Below are 17,814 nucleotides of genomic sequence, written 5' to 3'. Positions count from 1 at the left end.
GTAGGTTGAACTTCAGTTTCAGTTAAACCGTTTACCCCTCTGTGAAATGCATTATGCCTTGGACAGGATCAAGGACAACAGTATTCTCTTTCCTGATGTCAGCTTGACTCCCACAATACCTTGGAGCCCCAACAGGTACAAAAATACACATTTGATACTGGAAGCTGCTATATTGATATTATTCAGCATTCATAGTAGCAGATAGCTCACACATGCTCTTATGTTAGCTGTTCTTCTTCTGTACTGTAATAGACTAGGAGGTGAAATGACTGCATTATAGTAAAAGTGAGTTTGCTTATGAACCATAAAATCAGAAAATTGTCTTCCTTTATTCTTAAGAAAAGGAAGTTGTAATGAACTGCAAGCTTGATTGAGGGTGCTTTAGAAATTACATGAGTCTTTCCACATCACATTTCAAATAATGTGCATGTGCATGTTTCCAGTTTATAGTTCACCTTTCTCAAGAGCTTATTGTTGTAAGAACAAACTGTTCAAACTGTCTTGGCCCTACCTCAGCCTGTTTAAAGTAGAAAAGTAATGATTGACTGAACTGGGGGAGATATGTATCTTATGGTTAATCATCTAAATGATCTAGTTATGCATTCTCCAATTTAGGACATAGTGAGATTCACTGGATTATTTGTAATCAATGCCACACTGCCTTTGCTTTGTAATATCTACTAGAAATTATTGCTGGTGGCAGAGTTTTAATTTTCACACATCAGAATGGGACATTTCAGTCCCCCTTAGCCACATTTCTGGTCACAGCAACCCCTCAGAATCCACACACTCCTACAGTACCATTTCAGCCACTTGCCATGTAGAGTGTTTCTTTACAAACAGAAAAACAACCAGTTTTTTTAAAAAAAGAACAAGCTAAAATAAAGAAGCTGTAACAAGACAAAAAGGAACACACTATAAAAGAGAGTACCACAGCTAGGATTCAAAGATATAGCAATGTTAGTCTATAGAATCAGTACTGTACGTAGACAGATCTGGTAGCACCTTTGAGACTAACTGAAAGAAATAAGTTGGCAGCATGAGGTTTCGTAGACTACAGTCTATTTCCTTACTATGCATCTGAGGAAGTAGACTGTAGTCTAAAAAAACTCATGCTGCCAACTTATTTCTTTCAGTTAGTCTGAAAAGTACCAAAGCTAGTTTATTTTCATTCCCGTCTAGTGGACTAAAAGATTATAAGATAGCCAATTTAACAATTGCTGAAAGCTTTTAATGTCATGTATTCTGTCTGGAATAATAACTGTAAGCATTTCTGTAATATGAGTAATCAAGTATTAATGTCAGTTGAGCACTTTATTCAACAAGGTAGTAAAATAATAATAATAATAAAAATTCAGGAAGCAATAGTATTTTGTGATATAAGATGGCACTTTTCATTGATAGACCTGTATAAGGCCTGCTTGGGTTTAGATGTGTTTTTGCCTGTGATCACATTTGGTTCTACGCAAATATGCCAACATAAAATAAAACTGTATAACCCAGAACAAATTTATCAAGAGGAAAGAAATAAGAAAAAGCATAATATGGAATTCAGTGAGTTCCTCCTGCTTCCAGTATGGCATCCAGTAGTGAGATGAAGATTCCCCCTTCCTGGCTGCAGTCGTACACATGCCCTCAAGGTTTTAAGAAAGCACAGGGAGTTGTAGGGAAGAAAGACAATCTTGTTGATGAGTGGAAATTTATTTATAATGTAAGATTCTGCCCTGTAAGATTGTCCTGCATAAAGCTGGCATGGTCTCCTAAGTATTCTTTTTTTGTGGGAGACTTTGTTTTTGATGGAGCCAAAGGAACATTCAAGAACCGCTTTTAAAGGAACAGCAGAAGGATGAACTTTGCATCACAGTGTACTTGAGTGAGGATCAGATTACCAAGCTATTATTGTTGTTTTCTTGTTGTTGTTGTTGTTGTTGTAAACATTTTCATTTAATAAGTTAATGGCACTCAAGACAACTAAACCATTTCATTTGTACTGGGATGATCTAATTCCAGAATATGTGTTTATTAAAGGTAAAGGTATTCCCCATTGACAAGGTTGTCAAGTCGTGTCCGACCATAGGGGGCGGTGCTCATCTCCGTTACTAAGCCGAAGAGCCAACATTGTCAGAGACTACTCTGTGATCATGTGGCTAGCATGATTGCACAGAATGCTGTTTATTAAGAAGGACTAAATTAGCAAGCACCTCCTGTGTTGTTCTTTTCATCATTGGTCTGTAAACACATAATGGATAGTACAGTATATGGTTCACTTGGGAAGAACTGGTCCCATAACAAGTAGATTGATGTAAACAGTGCTGCAAGGGAAGTAATTTTATTTACAATTCTTCTACTGTATGAAATTGTTTCATATGGGAAAAGATAAGTACAGTGGTACCTCGGGTTACGAAATTAATTCGTTCCGCGGCTAATTTCGTAACCTGAAAAACCTTCGTAACCCGAATTGCCATAGGCGCTAATGGAGAAAAAGCCGCGGCTCTGCCGCGGCTCCATTTAAAACAGCGCCGGGGTTTTTTCGTAACCCGAAAAAACCTTCGTAAGCCGAAACAATAAATCCCTATGGGATTTTTTCGTATCCCGAAAAATTCGTAAGCTGGGTAATTCGTATCCCGAGGTACCACTGTACTATTAATTCCCTTAGAATTCTCAGTGGTCCATATATGAAAAGGAAATTGCATATTTTTATCTTTCAAGAAATGAACAGTTTACATGGGACTGATACCGAGAAAGAATCACCCAAAGTTGTTGCATTTTTTTATTTTATTGAAATGCATATCAGTGGATAGTCTTGTTGGCCTTCCATGTATGTCTGCTCTACAAACGGAAAATGGTAGCTTCTTTATTGTTTCTTTTTTTAATGCCATGTCTGAGCACCAGCACATATGGAACCACATATTGCAGTGACTTGAGAAGTCAATATGGTTCTTTAGATTAATTAAGGAATGCTAAAACCCCAAGATGGAATCAGTATGTGAGTTTGGTTGGTTAACTGACTTTTGTCTTCCAACTCCAAGAAGAGAGTTTTAGCTTCTAGTACTCTGACATACTTCCCAGTAGACAGGGAAGAAGGAGAAGAAATTATTCTGTATGTGATTTCAGCATGTGGCTTCGGATTTCACAAAAGAATGGAAGAAATTCAACTGTAAATCTAGATAGCTTGATAACAGTGGTTCAAAGCACACTGTAGAAATAATCAAGTTTGAGACCACTTTAACTGCCCTGGCTCGATGCTAGGGAATTGTGGAAACTGTTGTCTTGTGAGACATTTACCCTTCTCTGTCAGAGAGCTCTAGTGCCACAATAAACTACAGTTCTCAGTGTTCCCTAGCACTGAGACTGAGCCAGGGTACTTAACGTGGGCTCAAACTGGATTATTTCTGCAGTATGTTTGGGACCAGTGGTAAAAATTATATATATATATATATATATATATATATATAGAGAGAGAGAGAGAGAGAGAGAGAGAGAGAGAGAAGCCCTTTTGCAGTAGCTTTATGTACTTTGAGCTTTGAAAGTGCTCATTGGTCTTAAGTGTCTTCACATTGTCTTCACACACAGTCACTGAAGTACACTTTTTCTCATTAAAGATGGCAGAGATTCAAAAAAGGTTAACATGCAGTAAATCTACAAAATTACTGGAGGTTTTCTGTGCTGACCAGGCCATTATTTTAAACTAGTAAGCTTAGGTTTTGGTTATTTATTTATATATTTGCTTTATATCCTGCCTTTCTCATACATGTGGGATTCAAGCCAGTTTACAGTAAAATCCCACAAATCCCACAAAATGAACAAAAGCATAAAAAAGATTAAAACACAATTTAATAGCCACTGGTTAAAAAAGGGGAACTTTCATCCTATTAAAAGCCCTTCTGCTACAAGTAAAGTTAGTTACATAAGGCTGCCCTAAATAGAAAGATTTTTGCTGTCCAGAAGAAGGCCATCGAGTTTTTATAAGATTATAACTATAACACCAATCTTAACTGCTCAATAATGAGCTGTTGAACAGAAAACTAGGAAAAAGCCATCTTCAGTCAGCACACATGGCTAAATGGATCATGTAAATTATTCTTTAGCCAATTTAATAGTTCAGACCAATTTTTCTGTATTAAAATGTTTCCATTTTACTTCCTTTTTAAATGTTTGAACCATCAACTATTTTTGTGGTATTTTTTAAAAAACAGCACAACTTTTAAAATTTATAAGGGATGCAAGTATTTGCTGCAGTTGGAATGCATAGGTCCCCAATCTTCAGATAACATTATGTGTCTTTTACAATCCAAATCCCTTTTTGTGGAGAGGGATAGAATATCAGTCCACACACATGCTTGTGGAAGGATCAAGCTATTGAACAGCTGGATTTGGTCATCCTGCTCCCCCCCCCCAAAAAAAACCTTGATGTTGTGAAGTAGTTCTCTGATGCTACATGCACAGTTCATGGTCCGTTGATGGAAAATGATACAGACCAGTGCAAGTGCAGAATTCAGAAATCCCTTGTTATAAAGTGATGGTGAACCTTTTACAGACCGAGTGCCCAAACTACAACACAGACCCCACTTATTTATTGCAAAGTTCCATGTCCCTCTGGCTTTCTAGTAAGAAACTCTGGCAAACTCTGTGCTAGGGCCACAGCATGTGTGCCCACAGAGAGGGCTCTGAGTGTCACCTCTGGCACTTGTGCCATAGGTTCGCCATCAGGCAGCATTTCTTTTGCAGTTCTGGATCCCTTCCTGATCCAGCAAGGGATTTACTTGATCAAGCCTGTTCTGCACAGATATCACCTTCACTGTGCTCTTCAGCTGAATTATCATTGTAATCAGTGATCTAATCATTACAAGTACATCATGTACCATCATTTTACAAATACAGTTTTAGTCCAGTAACATAAAGTCACTGTTCATTGCATGTATGCAGGATTTTTCTGTCCTGTCCCATTGTAGGGAACAGAATTGCTTTAGTAGTCATGTGATCCTAATACAGTGGTGCCCCGGGTTACGAAAATAATTCGTTCCGCCGCCGCTTTCGTAACCCGAAAGGCTTCGTAAGCCGAAAAACCCATAGGCGCTAATGGGGAAAAGCCGCGATTTGGTGTGAAATAGCGCCGAAAAGCACCAAAAAATTTTTCGTAACCCGAAAAAACATTCGTAACCCGGAACAGTTTTTTTAAATAGATTTTTTTCGTAACCCGGAAATTTCGTAAGGCGGCGCATTCGTATCCCGGGGTACCACTGTATAGTTGATTTAAAGGGAGCATAGACACATTGAAATCAAATTAGTTCTGATTAACAATTCTCATTCATTTCAATGGGTCTACTCTGAATAGGATTAAAATTGAATTCAGACTTTCATTTTCCTAATAAAAATATTTCTATTTAGAATTTCAGTCTTTCGTGTATAACTTTCTAAGACTTCTATAGAAATTTGGTTCATATTATCCTTGAATCATGTATAATTTCTTTTCAGCTAGGGTTTCATAGCAATGACTATCAAGATGAATTTGCAAATCCTTCCAGTCTCATTTTTTACCCTTACTGTTGCAGTTAACACTTATTGCAAATATTTCAAAAAAATAACACTATTGCAAATATCCAGGAAATAAAATCACTTTATGAAAGGATGACCTTATGTGTTTGAGGGACAGGATTTTTGCTATCTATTTGCTATACCAATGCTTAAATCTGTCACTGGCATAATAAAAATTCTTGTCAAAATCATTGTCTCTAGAATAAGTTTCCTGTTGTGTCTCTGTTACTGCACAATTACTTCTACATCTAAGGTACAGTGTTTAGTGCCAGATACTATTATTTAACAGAGTTTATCTAATTATGCCATTTAATATTTTTTAAAAGTGTGGTGTGGATTTTTAGTTTATCAAAAGCTGCACCTACATTGCAGAAATACACCACTTTAATTACCATGGCTCAATGCTGTGGAGTTCTGGGAACTGTAGTTATGGTACCAGAGCTCTTTGACAGGGAAAGCTCAATGTTTCACAAAACTATAAGTCCCACAATTTCATAGCATCGAGTCATGACAGTTAAAGTGGTGTCAGACTGGATTATTTCTGCTGTGTAGATCCAGTCAATGATAATTATTGATGATCCATTTAGATGTGGTAAATGAGGGGAGTGATGAACAGGTATGTTGATTTATTAACATTTGCAAATTAAGCACATCTTCCTAACGGAGTTGTGATTATAAAAACAGTAAGCAAAGTGAGATCAATATTTGTTTTAGAATTAAAGCTGTTTAGTGCTAGCCAGTACAATTAATACATCCATGCATAATAGTTTTAATTGTTTGTTTATCTTTTGTCTTTTATTGTGACAATTAGCTATGTAAAAATATCATGTATGAAGTCATTTTTTTAATGTATAGCATTTTGGTCTTACTAATTGCTCTGCTTTCTATTGTGCAGACAGTGGGATGAACAGTTGGATCCTAGGCTCAATGCCAAGCAGAAAGAGGCTGTTCTGGCTATCACAACTCCACTCTCAATACAGTTGCCTCCTGTTCTTATCATCGGTCCCTATGGGACAGGCAAAACCTTCACTTTGGCTCAGGCAGTCAAACACATACTCCAACAGCAGGATACTAGGTGAGATGGGATGATATTTAGTTGGAAATCGATGCTGCTGTATATTTAAGGGGGAATTAGTGCAGAATCTCCATCCAACTTATAAAGAACAACAACTCATTGTTCATTGTTTCAGGGAAGAATTCAACAGCCTAAAAGGGTAGTCTCTCCTTAGAAGAATTAATATTGGCAACTTGTAGAACAAATGCATTGTGTTATATTTAGAAAGCTGTGCATTTTGTAAAATTATAATACATAACTCGCTTTAAAACACTTGAAGTGTAAAATGACTTTTAAAGCTGTGTTGAAAGTTTAAATCTTCCCAGAGAAATTAGAAGTAGCATTTATCCATAAAATTCTCAGACTAATTTCACTGGGAGAAATGTATGGGGGAGATGGTCACTATTTTTTTTTCTTTTGTATTTTTACTGCTTTGAATGATTTCTGTTTCTTCATTGCTTTTTTTATTTGCACCATTTATTCCAGCAGGATTCTCATTTGCACCCATTCTAATAGTGCTGCTGATCTCTACATAAAGGATTATTTACATCCATATGTAGAAGCAGGCAATCCCGAGGCGAGACCTCTCAGGTATTTTTTAAGGCTTATTATTTATCTCTATAATATCTTAAGAAAAGGTGTCTAATAAGAATAGTTTTGAAAAACCTCAGTATTTCCATACTATTCGACTTTTAAAAACAATTTTTTTTGCATAACTTGGGGACAAAGCACAAAATGGAAAATTTTAGTATATTTTTCACACATTAAAGACATCCTTTTTTAAGCTTTTCTAATGTGGATATATGTGCTTTTTCTAACTGAACACATTTTGTTATGATCCTCTAAAGAGCTACAGATTTATTTCATTTTTAAAAAGAAATTACATAGTAATTGGATTTTGTTTATGGTAAATTATGTTTCTTAAATCAGTGAAATATACATCAATCTGGAGGAAGTGATTGTTGGAGGTGCTATATATTTGAAGAATCATGCAAAATTAGTTCAGTATCAACCATTTGTGTATTTAAATGAAGTTGTCTTGGGAATTAGGGGGAAAATCATAGAGGAGAATTTAATTCCTTCCTGTACAGTCAACAATGACTCCCTCCCTTCGTTTTTGATATATGTACATCTAGAATATGTAAAATTTGGCTTTATAATAAGCAAATGTTTAATTTGAGCTCAGAGTTCATTTAGTTGCAAATCCTGTTGTTAAAGTTTGATTAAACATGCTATGCCACTGACAGAAGTCAATCGTGGACTACATGGTCTTTCTTCAGGCAAATACTTTATATATAGAAGATAGAATTATATCTAAAGTAGCAGCAGTGCTTTAGTCCTGCATGTAATGATGATTGCTGCATTGCTATTTGGCCAAGATTCTGAAGGTGATATGTGCAGGCATAACAGGCTTATACCAGTATATATACATGCAAGGATGTTATAGAAGGAGATATGCATTGCCTCTTTCCACAAGCCTCCTGCATGCAACTGCACTTGGCAGCACCAGGTATTTTTCTGTGGCCAGTGCAACCCTCTCACCGAGCAATGTCTTCTTGTAGTGGGAGCAGATTGGAGAAAGAAATGGCCATCATATTTCTGGATCTGCAGCATATTCAGTGGGCCCTTGTTATCCAGGACCCTCCATGGATAACAAAATCGGTGTATTCTCAAGTCCCAAAGCAAAATGGTCCCTTATATAAAATGAAAAATCAAGGTTTGCTATTTGGAATTTATAATTATTTTAGAATATTTTTGAACCGTGAATGCTTGAATCCGTGGATAAAAAATCTGTGGATAAGAAGGGCAGACTGTACAACAAATTCACTGTGGGAATATGCTCTGTTGCCTTCAAGCTGTGTTGCATTGGGGATCGAAACAAACATTCATTGTTAGTACATAGGCAGAATTTTACATTCTGTCAGAGTAAAATTGGATCATGTTCCAATTCTGGCAAAGTGTTCACTCTTCTGCTTTGAGAGTACCTTGAAATCAGAATGCCTACCTCATCTACAGCCATCTGGGAAAGCAGAGCTGGTAAGGACCTGATGGAGCATCAGTAGCAATTCTTTCTCAGAAACAGGAATTCTGCTGTTGATTCTTGCTACATGATCAGATGCCATTTTATAGCTGCAACTGATCTCAAGAGCATCTGAGCTTGTTTTACATGGATAGGGAATATTTCAGATCAAGAAATGTCCTGAACTCAACAGTTAACAAATCAGTGGGTGAGAAAATTTGGGGAATGGGGTGGTGGAGGATGAAACTGTACATAAACTTGATCTGCAGGATTTGGTTTTGATCTGCTGTTCTTGTCTGCTTGAGGCAAGATGATGTATTGCATACATTTCATCTTTTAAAGATATTGCAAGACAAATAGGTTTTCTTTTTAGTCAACCAAAATTGAGGTCAGAGATGACCAATCCAAAGACAATGTTCACTGGCTGCCATAGAGTTCGGGCCCATTATAAGGAGGCTATTTTAAGATTATTCATAGTGCAATTATTTATTTCCCATATTAATACCCCTTTATCAGTTATTAGCTGAAATTGTTCTGAGGAGTACAGTGGGAACTTGTTATCTGCTGCAGTTTGGTTCCAGGAACTATCCCCCCCCCAGCCCGTGGATAACAAAAACCATGGATGCTCAAGTCCCATACAAATACAGTGGCATAGCAAAATGGTATCCCTTATATAAAATGGCAAAATCAAGGTTTGCTATTTTTAAAAATATTTTCAAGCCGTGGATGCTTGAATCTGTGGATAAAAAATCCTTGGTTAAGGAGGGCTGACTGTATTAGTATTCTGGCAGCAGGCTGTTGAATTCATCTCAAATGAATGGAGAATTCATTCATCATAGACATTAATCTTTGTCTCTGTTTTTGAAGCCAAGAATATCAGACTAAAATTTAAAACTCTTAAGAAAAATCTTATTGTCTATAGCTAAGCTTCAGGTTGCTCTTTGTTGAACATTGGCTGCTTGACCTTTCAGTTTTGCATGAACAGGGGGTATGGAGTTTTGTACTATGAAAAAAATTACTTGACTATAAGTGGACTTCATGTATATGTCGAGGGCAGGTTTAGGGGCCAGAATTATAGATTTTGACATGACCCGTGGATAAGTCAAGGGTAAAACCTAAGGGCATGTAACAAAGGATGTAAATGATGAAGCAAAGGAAAACAATGCCAAAAAACTTACAAAAGACCGTGTTTGTGCTCATACTAAAGGCTGTATGGATGAGTGAATAGAGTGGAGTCAGTGCTTCCAGGACAGATTACACTCTTGCCTTTCACCAGGGGATGGTTCCTTTTAAAAACAAGAATGAAAGTACAGTAGTTACATTAGTTCATAGATAAGCTGACTCATTTTTGGGGGGGTCAATTTTTTGACTAAAATTTCTAGACTTATACATGAGTACATACAAACAAAAATCCATCAGTGATATTTTATTGGCCAACTGAAATGCACAATATACTTGTTGCAAGCTTTCGAAGCTCCATGGGCTTCTTCATCAGGCATGATGTTACAAACCAAACATGAGGAATAAAAACAGTTGGCATTCTTAGTCAGATACCTGCATGTTGTTTTGTTATGCCCAAGATTGTAAGGGCAACCTGTTTATCCTGAGAGCGTGTAATGAAAACCTCTCCCTCCGTGGACCTATTCACAGCAAGGCTGAGAAAGACATTGAGACACCAAATTTGGTTTTAAACACCATGCATGTAACATTTATTGAATCACACAAGTAACACAACCATTGATTATCAAGAACTCTTTCACTCACACATTCATACAATACTCACACACACTTTCCTTCCGCCGAACATTGATCAGTTGTTCTTGAAGGCTGGGGATGACACCGTTGCCGCGGTAGATGCCAACAAAATGGAGATGAAAGTCCAGGGTCTTTATACTTTTTCTTTTCTCTGGCTTTTGGCTGCTGAAGTCTTGCAATATTGCAGCCCATTACTCAATTTCCTCTTTTGGAAGGACAGACAGGTTGTTCAGATCAGTCCGTGTTCAAAGCAACTCGTTCTGTTCAAAGCTCTCCATTGTCCTGTCAGTTCCTCATCATGGCGACTCAGGAGATAAGGTTCTTCCCGGTCATAGTTCGTCACACCTGGACGGCACCCCGCTTCAGCCTCCAAGTTTTCAGACTTTCCTCGCCTCGGTTGCCAAATACCTTCGTCACATCAATGCTTTGTGCGGAACCATCTTGTTTGGTTCTTCTTTGGTTCTTTCAACTCTGGGTTTAAGTCAGAACTCACTCATTCGTCTTACAGTTTCAGTCCCTAGCAAAGATGTTATGATGGGGAGGATATATTTTACAGGCAGGCTCCTGCTCCTTATAGCCATCTGACAATAGGGAGATTTTCGAAGTCCAGGAAATTTAAAGGCCATTTGCATCTCAACAGGAACCCCTCTTTTGCAATCCAATACAGTGGTACCCCGGGATACGAAAGCACCGCCTTACGAAATTTCCGGGATACGAAAAAATCCCATAGGAAAAAACTGTTCCGGGTTACGTTTTTTTTTTTCGGCTTACGAAAAAATTTTTTGGTGCTTTTCGGCACTTTTTCGCACGAAACGCGGCTTTCCAGTGCTAGCGCCTATGGCTTTTTCGGGTTACGAAAAAAATCGGGTTACGAACGCCGCGGCGGAACGAATTAATTTCGTAACCCGAGGCACCACTGTATGTCTTCATTCCAGTGAGATCACAGGCCTCTTTGTAGGCAGAATATATACAGTAACTCTTAACTTGGTGTGATACTGCTATAGAGATATAGCATCTCTTTATCATTTTTATCAAAAAAGATGTGTTTCCCAGTGACCCTTTGAAATGAGTAGATGAAGTTCTAGAAAAATGTATTTGAACAGTTATTAGTATTTTGAATGCTTCTGCTTTGATCAGATGAAATATTAAAATTATACTATGTGGATTTTATAGTCTCATGCATTTAAATAGTAGTCTAGTATTTTAAAAAAGAGGGTAATGTTGAAAATGTAGATATATGGCCTGGTACAGATGGGTATTTTGTGGCATCCTCGCCACGAGGGCTAGATGAGACTGCACATTTATATGCCCAGCAGCCCTAATCTGCGAGGAGGCTGCCATCATTGCTTGCTCTGCTTACATGGGTGGTGCCATGATGACGCGAGCGTGGTGCAACGCCCAAACTGCACTGTTTGGAAGTGACGTGATCGGGGCGTGCAAGCGTGCCAATCACACACCTTCCAGGAAGCTACTTTTGGCAGCTTCTTTTTGCTCCCAAGAGGGAGCACATTGTTGCCGCATCTTTTGGTTACTGTGGCAGTGATACAGCTCAAAAACGGGCGGCATGGAGCCGCGCGTCTGTCAAGCTCCATATGTTGTGCCTGCTGATATTTTGTAAGTTCTTTGGTGCTGTTTTCATTTGCATTTTTTAAATTTTATTTATTTCAAAGATTTATATCCCGCCTTTCTCCCACAATGGGATTCAAGGCATCCTTTGTTACATGCACCTAATTTTTAAAAATTGTTTTACTTTGTTTTCAAGTGCCTTGACTTATCCACAGATCATATCCAGAAGTCATAATTTTGCCCTCCAAACCTGTCTGCAATACATGCGTTTTATTTATAATTGAGTATATATAGTAACTTTTCTTTCAAGGATTCTTCTGTGAATTAAAGAAATAACTTAAAATATTACTGCATGTTTGGTTCAGCTTATATAGTATTGTACTTGTTTTGATGAATCTTTTGAGCAGAGAATTTGAGTTTGTACAATGGTCCAGAAAATGCATTTGCTTATGGGGAATAGCAGTTTTTGCTCTTAGAAACCAGGTATACAGCACTTTGGTTCGCAAGGGTTCAAGATGACAGGGCTTCATGATGTAGAGAAACTAACATGGACTGATGAGTTAAGGAAAGATGAAGGTTAACAGGCAGAAAGAGAGAAACATAACGGAAGGTACAGTGTAAAGAGAGAACTCAGAAAAAGGGCAGAAACTCAAATCTAGATCAACAAAGTACTAGTCAAACAGGGGGCTTGGAAGAAAACTCATAGCAACTGAAGGTGAAAAGGGTCTGAGTTTAGAAAGGGGAGTACAATAGGATAAAGTAAGCAGTGGTTTGAAAAAATAAAATAAAATCAAAGAAAAAAAGAGTGGTACAGACATGACAGTGATAAAAAGAGATGCTAAAGATAAATTAGATGTACAGTGCGCCTGCGTTATACACGGGCGCGCTTTGCATGGTCTTGAGCATATGCGCTCAAGCTGCGGGGTGTGCACGGGGTGCACGTGGGGCGGCGCGTCCCATTCAAATGAATGGGTGTGCGCGCCCATCATGCCCTGTGCACTGCTGCACACGAGCCCCATTGTTTCCAATGGGGCTCAAGCGTAGGCGGGATTCGCCTTACGCGGCGGGGTCCGGAACGGATCCCCTGCATAAGGCAAGAGTGGACTGTAGCAGCAAATCTGAATAATAGGCTCAAACTATGTATAGCTGTCCCTCCTAATTCACGGATCTGAGATCCATGACTTTAAATATCCATGGAGGGGCAACGTCCGCTATTTTCAATGGCACGAGCATGGAGGTGCGCCCCATTCAAGTCTCTGTTTTTGCGGGGGGATCCAAATGGATCCCCCGCGAAAATGGAGGGCCAACTGTACTATTAAAAGGAAGGCCCAAAAGTCTTGAAGAGTAAGAAACATATTCATTTGTAGCTTCTGTGATCATTGAGGTTGTGGCCTGACAACCAAAAGGACCAAACAGTAATAATGGGACCAAATTTCACAGAGAAGATAGGAAATAATCAAATAGCTTTTGGGAAGTGATCTTCTAGTTGAATGATAATTTAAAAAAAAAGTCTTGCCTTTTTTTAACAAATGTTCTGAGTTACATTATGAGTTAATATTGGCATATCTCTTCCTTCTTAGATTTCTCATTTTAACAATGTGTGTACAGTCAGCCCTCCATATCAATTGTTATTCAGATTCAACCATCCACTGCTTGAAAATATTTTTTTTAAAAATATAGATTTAACATCAGGAGAAAAAACTAGCAACAATCTTTGTGGATGCAGAGAAGGCCTTTGACTCAGTAAATTGGATCTTGGTGCAGATTTTTTACAAGGAATATGTGCTATCTATAAGATGCAAAAAGCTCAAATAATTGTTAATAGCAATAGAATGAGGCCAGTTAATATCAGTAAAGGCACTAGAAAAGGATATCCTTTGTTTCTGCTGCTATTTATAATAGATATGGGAATATTAAATAACACAATTAGAAATAACTCACAGATAAAAAAGAGTGGAAATAAAAGGACAATCATATAAGCCTATGATCTGGTGAAAATCCAGAAGATGGAGTGGAGGAACTACTAAAAGTGCTGAGTGAATTTCAGGGACTTTCTGGCTTTAAGATAAAGAGAAAACAAAGGTCATAACGAAAAATATGTCAAAACAAGAAGAGAGACAGCTATTTGAAATATCGAGTTTGAAGACTGAGAAGAGAGTTAGGAATCTGGATTACAAAAAGAAACATGGACCTATATGATAACAACTATAAACAAATTTGGAAAGATTTTAAAAAGGATATGTTAAGTTGGTTCAAGCTCCAGTTGTCCCTTCTTGGGAGAATGTCAGCAGTAACTATGAACATACTGCCTAAAATGAACAACATGTTTCAAAATCTTCCAGTAATAACACAACCAATTTAAAAAAAAACTTGGCAGAAAGATATATCAAACTTTGGAGTGAAAAAAAAACAACAAGAATAAAACACCTGTCATTAAAAGAAAGGAAACTGAAAGGAGGAATAGGATTACCTGATGTACAGTTATATTATAAAGCAAATAGTTTGAATTGGGTTTCCAACTGGTTGATCTTAAAAATGGTAGGTTATTGAAGTTCGAGGGCTTCAACATCAAATTTGGATGGCATGGTTACATTTGGTATAGCAAACTAAAAGCCAATAAAGAATTTACAGATCATACAATTCGAAGATCATTATTACAAACAGGGATAAAGTATAAAACAAAGATCTATAGGAAAATACCATTATGGATTTCACCAGAAGAAGTGTTTATGGGTCAATAGAAAGATCATAAAGAGAAATGGATCATCTATAAAGATCTACTAAAATTAGACCCCTATGCTAAACCAAAAATAAGAAAAAGAGAGAAACTAGAGAAAAAAGGATTTGTATGCCATTGGTTTACTTATAAACAATTACAAGAAAGATTTATATTAATATTAATATCAGAAACCAACAACAGCTAAAATTTACAATACAGTTTTAAGGCTGCAACTGGAGAAAGAATTGGTGATGGATTCCATGACCAAGTGGGCCCAGAATGTGGGAAATGTATTGATGTTGGCTCAGTAGGAAAATTAATGGAAAAAGATGTCAAAGGCCCGGTATAGACTGCCGAAAAGTGATGGTCTGGAGCCGATTTTAGGGCTCGGGAATGCGGAGTGTCCGCATGCTCCCGAGCTGTACCGCACACTGCTGGCATCATCATAGCACAGCCCCATCCACATGGTGCAGCATCCAAACATCACCATACGTGCGTCATCGGTGCACGTGAGTGTTCCAATGGCACAACAGTGGCGCCCATGCACAGACTAAAAAGAACCTGGTTTCAGCGGGTTCTTTTTAGTCCTGATGGAAGCCGTGCTGTTTGGTTGGTACAGCCTCCTTGCAGCATAAAAACAGGTGGCTACAGGTTGCTCTTTCAGGGCGGTCTGTTGAGCCCCAAAGATCCCAGGACCTGTAAGAAAATTCACAAGACCTGAAAGAAAATTACCTTAAATTATTGTGTAGCTGGTACCTTACTCCAGTTAAATTAAATAAAATGTACAAAACAGTAGACCCCACATGTTGGAAATGTGACAGAACACAAGGAATCTGCTTCCATATGTGGTGGATCCGTCCAACAACAAAGAAATACTGGAAGGACATACAAAAGACAATGAATTATTTCTGCTTAACATGATGACAGTGTTGGGAAAAATGACAAAAAGAATCTCCCAATAATAACTATGATATTCTATGACTCTATGACATGCAGAATAAATACTAATTTCTTGAGTGCAGTTGAAGAAGGATGGTTACCGGCATTTATATACTGGAAAGAGAAATGGAAAGATTTGATTGTAGTGCCTGTCTGATGAAAGGGGGAAACCACAGATGTTTAACATTTTGTTATACAGTAGTTAAACACCTTTATAAACAAATAATTCTCACAGTAATTACTGGGTTTTTTTGCACTTGCAGAACCTCTTTTAAATCTAATAGTTTGACATTAATAGGATGATGTGCAAATAATAACAAGAAATATTGAATAGTTTAAGTTTAGAAATCAGGGGGAAGTACTTGTAGATGTGAAATTTAGAACCTTACGTATGTAATAATACTGTACTGTTAAAGCTGTGATATCATGTGTCAAATGTTTTTAATTGTATGTTTTGTTGGAATAAAAATTATTTTAATAAATATAGATTTAAAAAAGCGATCCTTGACTTTGTGATTTTATATAAGGGACACCACCTTTGCCATTGTATTAAATGGAAATTGAACATCTGTGGATTTTGGTATCCATGAGGAGCCCTGGAAGCAATCTTCAGTGGATACCAAGGGCCCATTGTAGGTATATGCATGCATGAAATTCTATTTTAAAGGATTCTTCACTTTTTTTAAAAAAAAAAAGTAAGCACTGTCAATCTCTGGAGTGGGGAATCTATTAATTTCTGAACTCTGAACATTTACAAATATTAAATATATTTCTGGTAAGAGTTGTGGAATGTACTGAGATAAGTGTTACATTGCAGTTGCAAGACAGAACTGTGCTAGACTTGAGTTATAAAACCAAACTGCCTAGCTCATTGTTGTTTCAGTGAAGTAGGATACATTTTCAAAAACCAAACTTCCTTTCCTTCTTTTACTTTCCACATTGATGAGTTTTGCTATATCTCAAAGTTCTCAGGGTAATATACAGTAGATAAAAACCAATAAACTCATAGCCCTAACATGGCTATTTTTTAATGTTTGGAAAGATATATTTTTCTAGGAAAGAGGAACGTTTCTATAGGTGAACTGAGGAAGTTGGAACTTCCTGCTCCTTTCCTTGACCCTACACCCTCTATGCCAGTGGCCCACAAACTTTTTCAGGCCACCACCTCCTTTCTTCTTGGGTGACAACCCTAGTACCCCAACACCTATTTCTTAATATTAAGTCTACTGTTCTATTGCAGATTCAAAACAACCAATCTTGGTCACTGTTTTCTTGGCACCTGTCACCTTGGGAGCACCAACACAGCACCTGGCTGAGCAGCAACTGAAAAGACTCTCACTCATGCTGCCTTTCCTACTGTCCGCTGCTTTGTGATTTCACTTTTTTCAGAGGCTGGCTTCTTACAAGAAACCCATCTTTAAGTAGCTGAAGTTGTCCATAATAATAGCTGTGTTATAATTAAGTAAGGCCTGAAACAGATGGACCAAATAGAGCTGCTTCAAGCTGCTTTCTTTATACGATGCATACCCCTGAAGCGGCCCAAAGCCACTCTTAAAACCGGCTATGGTGGCCCAAAGCCACTGGCAAAAAGAGCAGATTAAATCCACTCCTGCTGGATTTAATCGCAGCGGCGGCCAGCTTTGGGAGCAGGCCATTTGGTTGCTGCGGCCCTGAGCTGATTGAGGGCTGATTGTGGCTGGAGAGGTCATTGGCTGCTCCAAGCCACCCATCTGCTTCACCCCTAAGTGTGGTATATCATCACTTAAGATGACACTGCAGGATATAAGCAACATGTAATTAGCTTAAAGTAATAAATCAATATAAAAAAAGTACTCACGGTGTGGAACCATGGCTGTCCAAGCATCCACGTGTCATTTTCAGGTGTTTGTGTTTCATACCTTAGATTTGTGGGGGAAATAGACACATGAATGGACATACAGTAATTTTCTTTTTTTTAATTATAGATTTTTATTTTATATTTCATTCCCCCTGCCCAAGGGACCCAAAACTGGGATACTTGGTTCTTCCACAGTCATTTTATTCTCAACAATGATGTAGGTATGTTAAGATGAGATTAATGATGATGAGAGGCGAAATCACCCAGTGCATTCCATGCCGAGTTAGGATTTGAATTTGGATCACCCAAGTCATAGATGAACACTGTAACCATTACGCTATGATTTCTTCTTCTGTTCTTCAGAGTCTGGTTATGTTACCACTTCTCTT

At 37.8% G+C, this 17,814-nt stretch overlaps 1 protein-coding gene across 1 annotated transcript in view; it reads left to right on the top strand.

The window, feature by feature from the left end:
• The window catches only part of HELZ (helicase with zinc finger), a 197,245-nt gene that overhangs the window by 91,933 nt on the left and 87,498 nt on the right, over positions 1 to 17,814 (top strand). Inside the window, 3 exon segments of the mRNA XM_042453183.1 lie at positions 5 to 135; positions 6,431 to 6,610; positions 7,076 to 7,180. Of these exon segments, the coding sequence (XP_042309117.1) occupies positions 5 to 135; positions 6,431 to 6,610; positions 7,076 to 7,180 (416 nt within the window).

This window comes from Sceloporus undulatus, chromosome 2 (assembly GCF_019175285.1).
Source record: "Sceloporus undulatus isolate JIND9_A2432 ecotype Alabama chromosome 2, SceUnd_v1.1, whole genome shotgun sequence".
Lineage (NCBI taxonomy): Eukaryota > Metazoa > Chordata > Lepidosauria > Squamata > Phrynosomatidae > Sceloporus > Sceloporus undulatus.
Note: the sequence above shows the minus strand (reverse complement) of the source record. Positions and strands in the feature narration are given on the sequence as shown.